Source organism: Rhipicephalus microplus, chromosome X, assembly GCF_043290135.1.
Source record: "Rhipicephalus microplus isolate Deutch F79 chromosome X, USDA_Rmic, whole genome shotgun sequence".
NCBI classification, from domain to species: Eukaryota; Metazoa; Arthropoda; class Arachnida; order Ixodida; family Ixodidae; genus Rhipicephalus; species Rhipicephalus microplus.
In genome coordinates this window covers 292,017,441-292,034,052 of record NC_134710.1, presented here as the reverse complement: position 1 = coordinate 292,034,052, position 16,612 = coordinate 292,017,441, and the positions used below count along the sequence as shown (strand labels likewise).

At 46.0% G+C, this 16,612-nt stretch overlaps 1 protein-coding gene across 1 annotated transcript in view; it reads left to right on the top strand.

Moving 5' to 3' along the window:
* Positions 1-5,038: 5,038 nt before the first annotated feature.
* The window catches only part of LOC119161414 (uncharacterized), an 83,174-nt gene continuing 71,600 nt past the window's right edge, over positions 5,039-16,612 (top strand). Inside the window, exons 1-3 of the mRNA XM_037413869.2 lie at positions 5,039-5,727; positions 9,790-10,032; positions 16,409-16,484. Of these exons, the coding sequence (XP_037269766.1) occupies positions 5,193-5,727; positions 9,790-10,032; positions 16,409-16,484 (854 nt within the window). The 5' untranslated portion in view covers positions 5,039-5,192. The remainder of the gene's footprint in view (positions 5,728-9,789; positions 10,033-16,408; positions 16,485-16,612) is intronic.

Genomic DNA, 16,612 nt, shown 5'->3' with positions numbered 1-16,612 from the left:
GTGATGGTGTCGCGTTTGTCTTCGATGACGTCATTTGTACACCATGGATGCACAGTGTACTAAAGTTTGTAGTCCACTCACTAAGTGATGGAGCGTGCCGCACTTCATGTCGCCATCGACAGGCGACGCGGCTCTCAGCGTCACTTAAAACTTTCCGCGGCGGGCAGAGCGTGGGTTGCTGTGTTGCTCATCAAGCATCATCATCAAGCATCATCATCATCATCATCATCATCAGCCTGACTACGTCCACTGCAGGACAAAGGCCTCTCCCATGTTCCGCCAGTTAACCCGGCTATGTGCTTGCTGCTGCCAATTTATACCCGCAAACTTCTTAATCTCATCTGCCCACCTAACCTTCTGTCTCCCCCTAACCCGCTTGCCTTCTCTGGGAATCCAGTTAGTTACCCTGAACGACCAGCGGTTATCGTGTCTACGCGCTACATGCCCGGCCCATGTCCATTTCTTCTTCTTGATTTCAGCTATGATATCCTTAACCCCCGTTTGTTCCCTAATCCACTCTGCTTTTTTCTTGTCTCTTAAGGTTACACCTACCATTTTTTTCTTTCCATTGCTCGCTGCGTCGTCCTCAATTTAAGCTGAACCCTCTTTGTAAGTCTCCAGGTTTCTGCTCCATAGCTAAGTACCGGCAAGATACAGCTGTTATATACATTTCTCTTGAGCGATAGTGGCAATCTACCTGTCATAATTTGAGATTGCTTGCCAAATGTGCTCCACCCCATTCTTATTCTTCTAGTTACTTCAATCTCGTGCTTCGGCTCCGCGGTTACTACCTGCCCTAAGTAGACATAGTCTTTTACAACTTGAAGTGCACTATTACCTATCTCGAAGCGCTGCTCTTTTCCGAGGTTGTTGTACATTACTTTCGTTTTCTGCAGATTCATTTTAAGACCCACCTTTCTGCTCTCCTTGTCTAACTCCGTAATCATGAGTTGCAATTCGTCCCCTAAGTTACTCAGCAATGCAATGTCATCGGCGAAGCGCATGTTACTAAGGTACTCTCCATTAACTCTTATTCCTAACTTCCCATTCTAGGCTTCTGAAAACCTCCTGTAAGCACGCGGTAAATAGCAATGGGGAGATTGTGTCCCCCTGCCTTACACCCTTCTTGATTGGTATTCTGTTGCTTTCTTTATGAAGCACTATGGTAGTAGTTGATCCCCTGTAGATTTCTTCCGGGATGTTTATATATACTTCATCGACGCCCTGATTCCGCAGTGTCTGCACGACGGCTGATATTTCTACTGAATCAAACGCCTTCTCGTAATCTATGAAGGCTATGTATAGTGGTTGGTTATATTCTGAGCATTTCTCTATTACCTGATTGATAGTATGAATGTGGTCGATTGTTGTGTAGCCTGTTCGAAATCCTGCTTGTTCCTTTGGTTGATTGAATTCTAATATTTTCTTTATTCTGTTAGCAATTACTTTTGTAAATAGCTTGTATACTACAGAGAGCAAGCTAATCGGCCTGTAATTCTTCAAGTCCTTGTCATCTCCTTTCTTATGTATTAAGATGATGTTAGCGTTCTTCCAAGACTCTAGTACTCTTCCCGTCAGGAGACACTTCGTAAACAGGGTGGCTAGTTTTTCTAACACAATCTGCCCACCATCTTTCAGCAGATCTGATGTTACCTGATGCTCACCAGCAGCCTTGCCTCTTTGCATGCTCTCCAAAGCTATTCTGACTTCTTCTATCATTATAGGTGGGGTGTCATCTGGGTTACTGCTAGTTCTTATAGTATTAAGGTCGTGGTTGTCTCGGCTACTGTACAGATCTCTGTAAAACTCCTCCGCTATTTTAACTATCCTATCCATATTGTAGTTATTTTGCCGTCTTTGTCCCTTAGTGCATACATCCGACTTTTGCCTATCCCAAGTTTCCTCTTCACTGCTTTGACGCTTCCTCCGTTTTTCAGAGCATGTTCAATTCTCTCCATGTTATACCTGCTTACATCGCATACCTTACGCCTATTAATCAACTTCGAAAGTTCTGCCAGTTCTATTTTGTCTGTTGTACTTGAGACTTTCATGATTTGACGCTTCTTAATTAGATTCTTCGTTTCCTGGGAAAGCTTGCTAGTGTCCTGTCTAACTACCCTGCCTCCAACTTCCACTGCACACTCCGTAATGATACTCGTCAGATTATCATTCATTGTATCTACGCTAAGGTTGGTTTCCTCACTAAAAGCCGAGTACCTGTTCTGAAGCGACACTCTGAATTCCTGTACTTTCCCTCTCAGTGCTAGATCATTGATTGGCTTCTTGCGTATTTGTTTCTGTCGTTCCTTCTTCAAGTCTAGGCGAATTCGAGACCGTACCATTCCATGGTCACTGCATCGTACCTTGCCAACCACTTCCACCTCCTGCACGATTCCTGGGTGTACACTCATTATAAAGTATATTTCGTTCTTATTTTCGCCATTAGGGCTTCTCTATGTCCACTTGCGGTTTCCTCGTTTTCGGTAGAAGGTATTCAAAATCCGTAAATTATTGCGTTCTGCGAATTCTACTAGTAGTTCTCCTTTGGCGTTTCTAGTACCGATGCCATAATCTCCTACTACCTGGTCTCCAGCCTGCTTCTTCCCTACCTTTGCATTAAAGTCGCCCATCACTATAGTATACTGTGTTTTTACCTTACTCATTGCCGATTCCACGTCTTCATAGAAGCTTTCAACTGAAGCGTCATCATGGCTGGATGTAGGCGCGTAAGCCTGTACCACCGTCATCTTGTATCTCTTATTCAGTTTAATTACGATAACTACCATCCTTTCATTAATGCTGTAGTATTCCTCTATGTTGCCAGCTATGTTTTTGTGAATTGGGAACCCCACTCCCAGTTCTCTTCTGTCTGCCAAGCCCCGATAGCAAAGGACGTGCCCATTCTGTAGCACAGTATAGGCCTCATCTGTCCTCCTAACCTCACTGAGCCCTATTATATCCCATTTAACACCCTCTAGCTCCTCGAATAGTACAGCTAGACTTCCCTCACTAGATAAGGTTGTAGCGTTAAACGTTGCCAAGTTCAGGTTCCGATGGTGGCCTGTCCGGATCCAGAGATTCTTAAGCACCCTCTACTGCGTTGCAGATCTGACCGCCGCCGTGGTCAGTTGCTTCGCAGCTTCTGGGGACTCAGGGCCGTGAGTTATTTGACGTATGCATGTGGGAGGTAGTGGCCAGATACTGCACCAGGGTGGTCAATCCTTCTCTGGTGAGGAAGTGCGTTCCCGGCGGTGGTTACCGGTGAGGCGGCACCCCAGGCCTCGTAATGCAGTTCCATCACCACGCGGATTTTTTTTTTGTATCCGGTTGGGAACTGCGCGGCATCGGGATTTGAACCACGGACCTTTTGCATGCGAGGCGGATGCTCTAACCACTACGCCATCGCTGCTGTCACCTACAGCTATGCGACAGCATCATCTATTATACTGTTTGGGAGATACTGCCTTTTTTTCTTCTCTTTGTCTTCTGTCGGTTAAGCCTGATGCAGGACAAGGTTAGACCAAGAGGAGCTTCACCCCTAAAAAGACGTAGTATCAGGTAGTATGTGGTTGCATCGTCTCACCCGGAATGAAGAGCTGCTTGATAAATTACAGTACACTCTTGTTAATTCAAACTCAAAGGGACCTCTGAGCTTTGTTTGAAATATCAAGAAGTTTGAATTATCAGAAGTTCTCATATAGATGACTATGGGTGAGGCGACACCACACATTATGATTAGGCATTGATTTTATCGCATCTAAAAATTTTGTTCTTAAGCCATAACGGCATGCTATGAACAGAAAGCAGAGATGTGAAGTCCACAAGTTTATTGGTCATTTACTGCTGATCAGACCTTTTAAAGAAATCAGGCATGCATCAAGAGCGTACCCAGAAGTTTTTTTTTATTTCGTGAGGGGGGGTTAAACATTGTTTATGTGTGATCGTGCTTGCGTTCATTGTGTGTATGCGCCGTTGCTGCTCTGTGCAGCTCACACCTCCCTTTCCTCTATGCACCTGCCCCTCTAGCAACCATTATGCAGGTGATGCACGTCCGGTAGACAGCTAGCGTTGACTTTTCCGTCATACGGTTAACCGTGCACGGTGCACCCTATGGGCCGCAGAGTTAATATACAGACTTTATAGGTCCGTTCGATTCGCCTGCACCATGTGAACCAGTTCACGGGGTGCTGCACTTTGCCATTCGCTTCAGTGGTGTGGCATTGACGACCTCTGAACCCTGCCATTCGTTTCAAGAGGTGCAGCATTGGTTCACAATTTTCGTGCACCTCCTACGCTGATGGTGCCACCTTGGTGCAGCCGCGCGTGCAGCTGAGCAGACGACGCAGCACTTAGGCGTAGGTGCCGTACCCGCCTCTACTAACGCGGTGTGTTTTACCAAGATGTTTGCGCCTCATAAACTGTCCACATGTGCGGTTTGCCATCGTTCAAAGTTCGCTGAACGATGTAAATTAAGCGAACAGAAATAAGGCCTGCACCTTGTTGGCACATCGTCATTCGTTTCGGTGGTCGCGCTGTGCCTGCACCGCTGAACTCGCGCTGCACAATTTCTGAACTTCGCGTGCACAAACGTGAACCGGTTATAATTGGTGCAGTGAATCGAACAGACCTATAAATGCAACGGGCTCCTCTTCCCGCTCACGTTCCCATGCCGTTGTCAGATAGGAAGGAAACGCGGTGCCGAAGGCGCTTTGTCTCAGAGTCACACATAACTCATCAACCCATCATCATCCATACGACTGTCCCGGCATGTCTTCCCCCCCAGGGTCGTGTGAGGGGGAAATTTTTGTTTCGGGCAGAAGGCCATACCCTGGCAAGGGGGCTGCCGCTTGGCGCTAGGCGCCATGCCTGTTTTGCGCAGTCAGCGGGCGAGTTTGCGCTGAGATGAGTGCGAAACTAAAGACTTAATGTGAAACTAGTAGCAGCGCCCCTGCCGGGCGCCAAATTTGTCGACGCGGAGAGGGTCGTGGTGGTGCAGCGCAGGTAGTGAGCCTACTAAACCGTCATAGTACGCTGTTGTCGTAGGACAAGAGGGTGAGAAGGACACTCGCGGCGAACTTTGTGACGCCATGTTCATGTGCTAAGCTGCCGAGAAGTATTTGAGTGCTTACGCAGGCGCAGTTAATCGTAGTTTCTTGACCATCAATCACGCTTCATTGTAGGCGCGTTTAGGAATGGCTACTGGCGCGAACACTACACCTTTGGGGCGCCTAGGCTCGTTCCCTCCAGCTCGGCCAGCCGCTGGTACTGGGGTGTCTTTGTTGAAGCCTAGTTACATGGCCGGCGCGCTGCCGCCAACCGCGTCGCAACCCAACGGCACCTCCGGTACCGTGAGCGCACCTGCGCCGCCTGTGGCTCTTCCAATCTTCCCTGCCCTGCCTACGTCGACGAAGGCTGACAAGGACCACGACGAACGTGATCGAGATCGCGTTCGTGACCGAGACGGCAGGAGAGACCGTGATAAGGAACGCTCGAGAGACCGCGGTAGAGACCGTGGTCGCGCTCGAAGTCGGGATCGAAGCAGGGATCGACACCGTGACAGAAGTCGAGGCCGCGACCGAAGTAGAGACAAGAGCCGCGATAAAAGTCGCGACCGAAGAGACCGTGACAGGGACAAAGATCGAGATCGAGACAAGGACCGCGAACGGGACAAGGACCGTGATCGCGACAGAGATCGAGACCGGGACAAAGACCGAGAAACAGCCCTTCGTAAGTTTCCTACTTTCATTATATTTTATTATTTTACATTGTTCGGGGTCATCTGAGCGTGCGCATGCTTCGATGGACGGCAAGGGCGACTGTTGTTCCCCGACGTGTTTGTGACATTCAGACATAAGAGAAAATATATAGTTTCAAGGTGCCTTAGCTGGAAGTTCTCTTGAGATTTCTTGGTAATTTGGGTAAAGATTATTCTTGGCTTTTGGGAGCAAACACAAGTTTGTTACAGCTGTTATGTCGAATGTGCATACGTGTAAATGTAACTTGTGTCACAGGTTGTCTCTGTATTCTGTTGCCTTTCACACGTAATGGCTACGCACTTATACGACGAGAAAATTAAATGTTTAGCGCAGATATTCCGCGAACATATTAGTTGGCGCGTCTGCGTGTCTTCTCGCCACGTGCGCATAGCGCTAGAAGTGGGAGTGGGGGAAGGCTAGACTCGTCGATTTCAAGTCATACGATGCTAAGGTACCGGAAAATTGCTGGCTCGTCACATACACAAGCAAGCTTTTAGGGTGCCTGAATAACAAAGTGTAGGCCATGCAAGCAAAAGGGTAAATGAATGCTACTAAAATAGCGGTTTTGTGCTCTGTATCCGGTGGCATTGGTGTTCATGAGCTAGCCTCAAATGACATGTGAGCTGGTGTTGGTCACCTCTGCATATGCATATTCAGATTGTAACTGAATATGCATAGTGTTCATGTGATGTCACTTCCGCCATTGTCGCGCTCTCCTGCCATGCCCCACAGGTACCTACAGCAGTTCGCGTGCTGCAGAGCTATTTGTTGAGAGCTTGTCATCTTTTTCTGTGCGCGATGTTGAAAGAGAAGCAGTGTGGTTTTTTTGTTGTCGTACTTCAACGAGCTTATCACATCAGGAAGTCCTCGCATGTTCACATGATACAAGACCAGAAAGTCAAGATGTGTGACATGTCGACCTATACCGGATTTTAATCAACAGTGGTGCCACCGTGGGCTCCTGCTGCCTGCCATGATCTATGAGGAGCATTATCTCGCGTTCACTACAAATTTGCGCCGCTCGAGAACAATTGAAAGCCCAAAGTCTCTCGTGCCGCAATTGCAAGAGTGGATTTTAAGCCGCCATTCAGATGAGTAAAAGGGGAGAACGACAGACACTTTCATGTCTGAAGTTCTGTCAGGTGTAGGAAAAATAATTGGGTGGCCCTTAAGTCTTGCCTTTAAGAGTTGAATGCGATAGCGATATCTTGTCCCTGGTGCATACTCTAACCACCTAGGGATTCTTTTTTTATTGCGTGATGTTGCTTGAGAAGTTTAAATTGTGGATTACTATAATGTAGTCGATAAAGTTGAGGGTGGCTTGTGTTAGTGAAGCTTATGCATATGGCTGAGTTCTGTGTAAGTGATAACTTGCTTTAAACCACGAGCAAGTATGCACATGAAATCTTTTCGAGCTTGCTATGCACCCACTATGTGGTCTAAAAGAAATACATTTGTAATTTAAACCACTACCGTAAAATGCCAAGCAAGCTTCCCCCCTCCCTCTCTTTTTTGGGAAATCGGAAATAAGCGCCATTGACAAGTCCGGGACTGAGCAAGTGCCCTTTACCCTAATCTTGTTGGATTTCCCTTCTCTGAAGCGGGGGTTGCCTGCATGGCCTTTTATAGTAAGTCATTATGGTAAATGCTTGTACTATGCAATATTGCTGCAATATTATATGTTGTGTTGTGAAGCCTGTATACAGGACCATGCTTGTGAACATCATTTTTGCTGCATTTCCAAGCAGAGGAAGTTATTTTAGCTGTATTTCCAAGCGGAGCCATGGCTGTGTGGTAGAACGCCTGCTTGCCATGCAAACGGTCGGGGTTGAATCTTCACATGGAGCTGGAAATTTTGATTATTTGCATCTTTCTCTATTTTTGGGTTGTGCACATGACGATTTTTCGCTCACAACCAACGATTCCTACGCAGTCACTGACACCAGCAAAACGAGCTCATTAATGCTATTGTGTTAAAAAAGCCAGAGAGCTAGCAGGTTGTTACAGTACTTGACTGACAGTGAGAATGATAAAGAGATTAGTTACTGATCATGTGGGAACATTTGGGAGCTCTGCATTTGATATTCTATAGAAGTCCACTGTACTGTTGTGGAGACTTCTATGATATAATAATTGGAAACTCAAAATTTGCCCGAATTTATTTGGATACTGTTGAATGGTAGTATTATATTTCGTGAATACAAAATACTACTGACAAATAAATGAGGCTAGGAAATATAGATGGAACAATTTTTGCAAAAAACACTAAATGTTTGCATAAAGAATGCATGATAGACATGTGTACTGATTTTCATTATGTATGAATAACTATGACTGTGGATGTTGAATTTCATTATAATTATACACTATAATTGATAAACCATCAGTTCATAAGTTGTGAAAGGTGTTCAGAAATGACACATAACACATTTGAAAACAGTCTGCTTTATGTGATCCTTTTTTTCCCTCGCAAAAAAAAAAAAACCAAGCTTGTAAAGCTTTCGTAATGTTCCCTTGCACGACATCCACATGCCAGGTGTCAGTGATAGTCCTTGTCAAATATTGGTCTTCTTTATTGCTTTGGGAACAAGCTATTGCACCTTCCACAATGTATCACTAGCTCTTTGGTACTCAAGTTTTCTTATGAAATTTGAAACCCTGATTTGTTCATGTGTTAAAATGTCACTAAAGAGAAAGACAATTATTCTTGTATTTATAAATTCCTATTTGACAATTCCAAAATCTACACACTTGTTGCAAAACGTTTGGTAAGTAAGAAATTGGGTTTAAAAAAGAACGGGGGAAGGGGGAGCTGGTGGCAATGCCACCTTAAAATTTCAGCACCATACATTTTGATGTATTAGATTTTCAAGGCACCCACTAGGTCCCATGTAGTTCTTAAATTTGTAAAAATGAAAGTACATTATCCTCTAAGCGGGCCATAGACTTAACATACCAGGTTTCACCTAATTTCACTTTGCAAATGTTGCCATAATATGAAAAATACCCTTTGAAATCCTTGATGTTATGCACAAGGCTTTCGGCACAAAGTTTCAAAATGATACTTTGACCTTTGTTGTCTTCTATTTTGAAAGCTGTAATGGCGAAATTAATGACAGAAGTTTTCAGAGTATGAATTTTATTCTTGTGCCATTGCATTGTTTCGCTTTAGTGTCCCTTTAACATGTGAGAGAAGATATGAATATCGGACTGCCGATATTGTTTCATTGTCACTTACTATATATTTAAATTTTCATTTGATATTTTTACTGAAAATTAAGGACCACCTTCATGACCCAGGCTGCTTTAATTGCAGTTACTAATCAAATTTGTGCAAAAGGTTTACACACGGACACAAAAACAAATGCTGATGTTTTCGTCTCATTGGTAAGCACTATTAAGTAAAGAGTCTGTCTTGAATGAAGCCCTCAGCGTCTGCTTCGGTGGATCAGTGGATAGGGTGCTCGGCTGCTAACCCAAAGGTTGCGGATTGGATCCCAGCTGAGCTGCTGCAGTCGCATTTCGATATAGAGGTGAAATGGTAGAGGCCCACGTGCTGTGCGATGTCAGTGCACATTGGTCCAGATGATCCAATTTTCCGTTGCTGGTCCAGATGGTCTAAATTTCTGCAGCCCTCTACCACGGCGTCTCTCATAATCGTATCATGGTTTTGGGATGTAAAACCTCACTTAATAATAATAATAATAATAATAATAATAATAATAATAATAATAATAATAATAATAATAATAATAATAATAATAATAATAATAATAATAATAATAACAACAACAACAACAACAACAACAACAACATTATTATTATTATTATTATTATTATTATTATTATTATTATTATTATTATTATTATTATTATTATTATTATTATTATTATTATTATTGAATGAAACCCTCTTGTCTGTAATTTTCCAGCATAACATGGGTTGATCTTTGCCAACAAGGGACCTATTTATATTTGAAGACAATTTGGGCAGGAAAATATGTGTTCATTATATATGTATGTATTGTTTCAGCGGCAATGACTGGAGCACCCCCTATAATATCAATGCTGCCATCCTGGGCTAGTCAGGATGAAAATAGCAATACAAGCATGGGCTCCATGGGTTCCATGGGCTCTCTAGAGACTAGTACTGGAGAACGTCGTCGAAAGCGGAGAAGCCGCTGGTGCTGTGACGAGAAAGAAAAGGTGTTCATCCCTGGAATGCCCACTGTACTCCCTACAAACTTGGATCCAAACCAGGAGCGGGCCTATCTGTGTAAGTTGGTTTTCTTTGTTTTTTCTTCCAATATTTTTAACTTGACAAGAAATGCTTAGTATAAGCGAGTGATTTTTTTTCCTGTAAATTGGTGGCAATTTTCACATTCTTTTCCTTTAGCCTTTCATTTTTTGTGTGTATACAACAAAAATTTATAAGTGATAGTTTTGTCAGTGTGATTGCTGGTAATTATAATCAGGTAAGTTTGTTTTGTTTCTTGTAATCATTATAAGATTCAAGTGCTAAAATGAGATTGGCTCTTGCTGTCTTATCTTCATGAGTTTGCTTTTCACACGGGGTTGCCAGCTTTGTATCATGAATTTGCTGTTGGCATAGGCTGGCAGAGAAACAAACCGGGGTTTGGTCTAGTGACAAGAGCATAGTGCTGTGTAATTGTCATCATGCTCACTGATTTCGTTTTTAACATAGCATTTATAGTGGCAGGATTTTCCTGGATTTTGAGAGGCTGTACTTAATACACAAGTAGTTCAGTTAGCCTTCTTTTACTGACTCTTATCACCATGAGGGTTAACAATGGTTATGTTATGCCTTTTTCTGTGTGTGTATATATCTGTTTTGTCAGTGTTCTTTGTGGTAAGCTTAATCGGGAAGATTCTTGTTCAGGGAAATTATTCCCTTTTTATAGTGTTAAAATATTGTTACAGATGTGATGGGTTTATTTACACTGAAAATGCCAGCGCTCAACTGTCACTGCCGAATCACTATCGCTCGAGAGGGTCCTACCTCCTCTTCTTTCTCGCTCTTTCAGTCGGCATTACATTTTCCTCCAGCCAAGACGAAGCTCACCGAGCGAGTAGAAGCCATCAGTTGTTGTAGGGCTTCAATCGGGAAATGTGCACAATTTGCGTCTACGTGAACGCCGGTTCTGAGCTGTCACTTTCGCAACGTGACGTCACTGAAGCATTGAGTAATGACGACTGGTCCTAAGTACTTGGAAAGAAGCTTCTGGCAAATTCCCTTCTTTCGAACGGGCATCCACAGCCAGACGAAATCACCCATAGCGAAAGTCACAGGCGGGTGTTTTGCGTCGTAACGGTCCTTCGCACGAGCTTGGGCGGAAAGAGTTCGGAGCCGAGCAAGTCGACAAGCTTCTTCGGCGCGACACTGGCGTTTTCGTTCGTCGAAAAAGGAAGTATGGTGTCAAAGAAACTTTGGGAATGACGAGCATAGAGAAGAAAGAAAGGCGTATAACCTGTGACCTCGTGTTTCGCGGTTATAAATGCGTATGTAACAAATAGTCATACGGCATCCCAGTGCTTGTGATCCGCTGCGACGTACATTGAAAGCTTGTGGATGATGGTACGATTTGTGCGCTCAGTGAGGTCGTTGGTCTGGGGGTGGTGTGGCACAGAATGCCGATACTGGCACCCACAAAGCCGTAGCAGCTCTTCGACAACGTCAGCGGTAAGCTGCCGACCGCGATCACTTATCAGCACACGAGGGGCCCGTGACGGAGTGTAATAAAGTGCAGAAGAAACCATGACACATCAGATGGCTGAAGCAACCGCCATCGTTTCAGTATACCGTGTCAGGTAATCTACGTACACAATAATCCAGCGGCGGCCGGTGGTAGACTTTGGGAAAGGGCCCAGTAAATTTATGCCGACTTTTTCGAACAATGATGTATGTGGCTTAACCGGTTGCAGTGGGCTGGCCAATGGCGTGGTTGGTTGTTTGTGGCGTTGGCAGACATCACAACTTGCGACGTAGTGCTTGGCGGTCTTCCAGAGTCTAGGCCAGTAAAAACGTCGGATGCGGTGAAGCGTTCTGGCAAATCCAAGGTACCCAGACGTGATGTAATCGTGCATGACTTGGAATACCGCAAGACGCAGGCATTCTGGCATGACGAGGAGTAGTGTGGAACCATGGCTGGAGTAATTCTTGCGATATAGTAGGCCGTCATGAATCAATCGCGAATGGCATGGCGCGTTTAGAGCTACGAGCCACATCGATCATTAGTTTCAGTGAAAGGTCACGCTATTGGTTGTGACGGAAGACGTCCAAATTTGGGAAGTTGGAAGAAATTGCAGCCAGGTAGTTATCCAAATCATCGGCATCCACAGTCGTAGATGGAAGACGAGATAAGCAGTCGGCATCTACGTGACATCGACCACTTTTGTAGGTCACAGAAAAAGTATATTCTTGAAGCCGTAAGGCCCAACGAGCCCACCGGCCAGCTGGGTCACGTAGTCCGACGAGCCAACAAAGAGAATGATGATCTGTGACGATCTTGAATTGCCAGCCGTACAAATAAGGTCTGAACTTTTGGACGGCGAAAACAACCGCAAGACATTCAAGTTCGGTGACCGTATAATTCCTCTCAGCCTTAGTCAAAGTACGACTTGCATACGCCCCGACGTGCTGGCGGCTGTCGTGATACTGAACTAGCACGACACCAACACCGATACCACTAGCATCTGTATGCAGTTCCGTGAGTAGGCTCCGCGTCGAAATGGGGCAAGAGGGGCCTGGAAGTAACCAAATACATCAGCTGCTCGAAAGCAGCCTCACACTCAGCGGTCCATCGGAATGGGGCATTTTTGTGGAGCAACTTTGTCAGAGGATGAGCAAGGTGGGCGAAGTCTTTGATAAACCGGCGAAAATAAGAACACAGGCCCCCGAAGCTACGGAGATCCTTCACAGACGTTGTTTGCTTGAAGTCTCGGACAGCATTGATCTTTTGCGGGTCTGGCCGTATACCGTCTCTGTCGATTAGATATCCGAGCACAAGTGCTTGACGCTCACCAAAATGAGACCTCTTTGCGTTTAAAATGAGACCAGCTTGTTTGATGCAATTTAGAACAACGCTAAGCCAATGGTTGTGCTCTTGGAATGTCTTACCGAAAATAATTACATCAACGAGATAACGCGTACATATCTCTCATTTGAGACCGCGAAAAATGGAGTCCATGAATTGCTTGAAGGTAGCTGGGGCATTACATAAGCCAAACAGCATAACGTTAAATTCAGATAAGCCATCTGGCGTGATAAAAGCAGTCTTTTCTCTGTCAGACGGATGCATTGGTATTTGCCAGTATCCAGACCTTAGGTTGACAGACAAAAAGTATGCGGCCGAGTGCAGGCAATCAACAGCATCATCGATGCATGGTAGCAGATACACATCTTTCTTTGTGACGGCGTTGATACCGCGGTAGTCGACACAAAATCACCAAGAGTTGTCTTTCTTTTTTACCAATATAACAGGAGCTGCCCAGGGACTGCTTGACTGTTGAATAATGCTTTTCTGCATCATGTCATTGACCTGATCGGCGATCACTTTCCTCTTTGACGGGGATACGTGATAGGGTTTCCAGCGTATCGGTGTAGCATCTCCCGTGTTGATGCGGTGGTGCATACGGGATTAGCTCAACATGGAACAATGCTTGTCTTGAGCGAAATCAGACTCCCGCGTAGGGTGTAAGCACCTCCTTGAGGACATCCTGCTTGGAAGAAGGCAACGACATATTGATCCTGCGTTTCATGTCGGCTGAGTAGTTGGGCGCAGTCTGACTGATGGCTGGAGACTGAGATCATTCTGACATTAACTGTGGCCTGCTCCTCAAACGTTCCCAGTCTAAATCCTGCTGGTAGAACAACAGGCTCTGAGGCTGCGTTAAGCGCCCACAAACAAGCATGTCCGTCGATGGCTATAAAGACAGAACGTGGGACTAGCACATTCTTCTTGATAACATTTGTATGATCGAGCTTGACAAGTCCAGTGCAGGGTCCTGAGCGGACGTGAGAAGAGCATACGGGAACAAGCATTGCTGTCCGACCAGGGATTGTCACATCTTCAGACATTGAAAGCGCATCGATGGGGAAAGTCGGAAAATCGTCAACTATGGCAGTGGGCAACGTACTTTGTAGAAGAATCTCTCCAGTTCCACAGTCAAGCGTAGCGCCCCATTCATGAGGGAGGTCTATTCATAAAATGACGTCATAAGTTGCGCGAGCCAGTACAGTGAATTCAACTCGGAAATTTTGTCCACCAATCGTTAGTACAACTGAGCAAATACCAACAGGGCATAACGCTTCGCCTCCAACTCCACAAAAGGTTTCTTTACGATCCCACGTGAACATTACTTTGTGACCCAAGAAACAATGCTTGAAACGAAGACTCTTAACCGAAATAGCAGCACCAGTGTCTACAAGAGCAACAGTATCTACACCGTCTATACACACACGCACTTTGTTCACCAACATCACAGCGGAAGGAGGAATTGGTGAAACTGACCATCCCGCGACCGCACCTCCATCGGCCGCACCAGCTAGTTTCCAGGCTAATGCGGGGAAGGCGACCGACGACACGGAGATGGCAACCGGCGGGAAGGTGTGGAAGGCGGCGTCAGGCTTCGCTCGCAGGCGGGGGAATCACTGCGAAATTCGTGAGGCCATTGCTGTCAGACGTATCGGGCATACGAGCCGGGTACGTTGGAAAACGTGGCGGCTTAGGCAGCCGGCTGGGACAGAAGCATGAAATATGCCCTGGGAGACCGCATGTGTAGCAAATGGAGACTTGTCGGCTTACATTAGCAGAAGCAGAGATGACAAAAGTACGCGGAGACAGGTCGTGCTCTGCAGGAACATTTCGTGATGACGCATAGTAGTCTTCTGGTAGAGGCCTTGTTGACGATGGTCAGAGGTCTGCAGCGGCACGTCGAGATGATGACACCAGGTGGTGGCCGTGACCCGTCGAGGAAAATGGAAGCCGCAGGGTGAAATCTGCAGTTTCTGTGCGCGGTCGGTTTTCGACGTGGCGCTCTCGCATTCAATGGGGAGGTGGTTCGGGGCAGGCGACGAATGAGCATTGATAGTGAGCGTCACCTGCTTGAAACCGTACGAGCTCTTTTCGAACTACCCGACGTATGAGGAAGGGAATGTCTTCGCAGGCGGCGACGTCCATACTTGCAACAGTGGGAACATTGTCCAAGCGCCCGAACTTGGGTAAAATTCTCCGGGTCTTCAACACCTAGACTGCGCGACACTGCTGCCTGAAAATAGTAGTGTTCAAGTTTTCTTTCGTTATGAGAAAATTGTACACGTCCTCAGTGATGCCTTTTAACAAATGACCGACTTTGTCTTCGTCAGACATATTTGTGTTGACAATCCTGCAAAGCTTCAGTACCTCTTCAATGTAGGTTGTGCACGTTTCGCCGGGCAACTGAGCCCTACGTGACAGCATATGCTCAGCTTTCTTTTTCATAGAACTCGTGTCCCCAAAGCAGGCCTTCAGTTCCGGACAAATATATCCCAAGTGGTGAGGACATGTTCATGGTTCTCAAACCAAAGCAAAGTGGTCTCGGCAAGGAACAGTGCTACGTTCACGAGCTTCGCCGGTGCGCCCCGTTTGTAGTAGCGGCTCAATCTGTTGTAGTGTTTTTGCCAAGCATCTACGTCTTCACCAGTTTTACCTGAGAATATCCGTGGTTCAGGCGCCCAGTAGTCTGGTTGTCGAAGTCGACGGCCACCTTGTGTCATGTCGGTGGCACTGGTGGATGCAGCAGCGTAGTATGTCAACGGGATTGCTGTGTCGTTGTTCATGCTGATGTTGTTTGGAAGTAGGCCAGCTAAGCGTCTGCTTCTTCGAAGAACTTCTGCTGCGGGATCCAGGACGGCGAAATACTCAGCACCGCTCCACCAAAGCTGTTATGGATGTGGTGGGTTTACTTACACTGAAAATGCCAGCGCTCAACCGTCACTGCCGATTCACTATCGCTTGAGAGCGTCCTACCTCCTTTTCTTTCTTGCTAACATGTGCAAAGGGTCCTAACGTGTGCTTTTTTTCGAGCATTTCTAGAAGTTGAAATTAGAGGTAAACTTTTATCGCTAACATGTTGTCATAGTGTTTCATGCATAGTTTAGGTAGGTTATTTTTTGGGTATTCTAGAATCTGCTCCTTTATCTACCTTTCTCTTAGGGTCCAAATGTTATTCACAGTGTAGCAAGCAGCTGATACAGGGTATGAATTGTAATTGTGTTTATTTCGAGCAACATTTTATGATCAGATAATGGCAGTGCTTGTTCACAGCAGAAATCAGTGTGTATATGTGTGTGTGTGTGCCATGTCGGCCGAGCAGGTGTTGAGGCACAGGCCAGGGTCAGCACTCTGCACCCTGTGTGCTGGGCTTCATGGCACCACATCTTCCTGGCAACCGCGCATTGAGCTGCTGGCATGTCTCGGCGCGGTGTGTGTGTGTGTGTGTATGCAGGGGCTGCCCTTTGAGGCGGCTGGCCGCTGCCCGACTCCAGGGATGTGGGTTGTGTACAGGCCAGGCTGGCCCTTTTGGTTGGGCTGAACGCGGGTTTAATTGCTGGGGGGCCCCGCCCCTTCTTTCTCTAACCCCATCTCTTCCAGTGCAACTCCAGATTGAAGAGCTCAGCAGGAGGCTGCGCACTGAGGACCTTGGCATCCCCTTCAACCCTGAGGACAGGTTTGGACCAGTGCTGCTGCCCCATGGCTGCATTATCTAATGCACTCTTTTCTTCCCCCCCTGCGTGTGTGCTCGTCTCCGAGGATCACAAAGGCTAAACAAACCTGTTTTTTCTTCCTATTTTATTT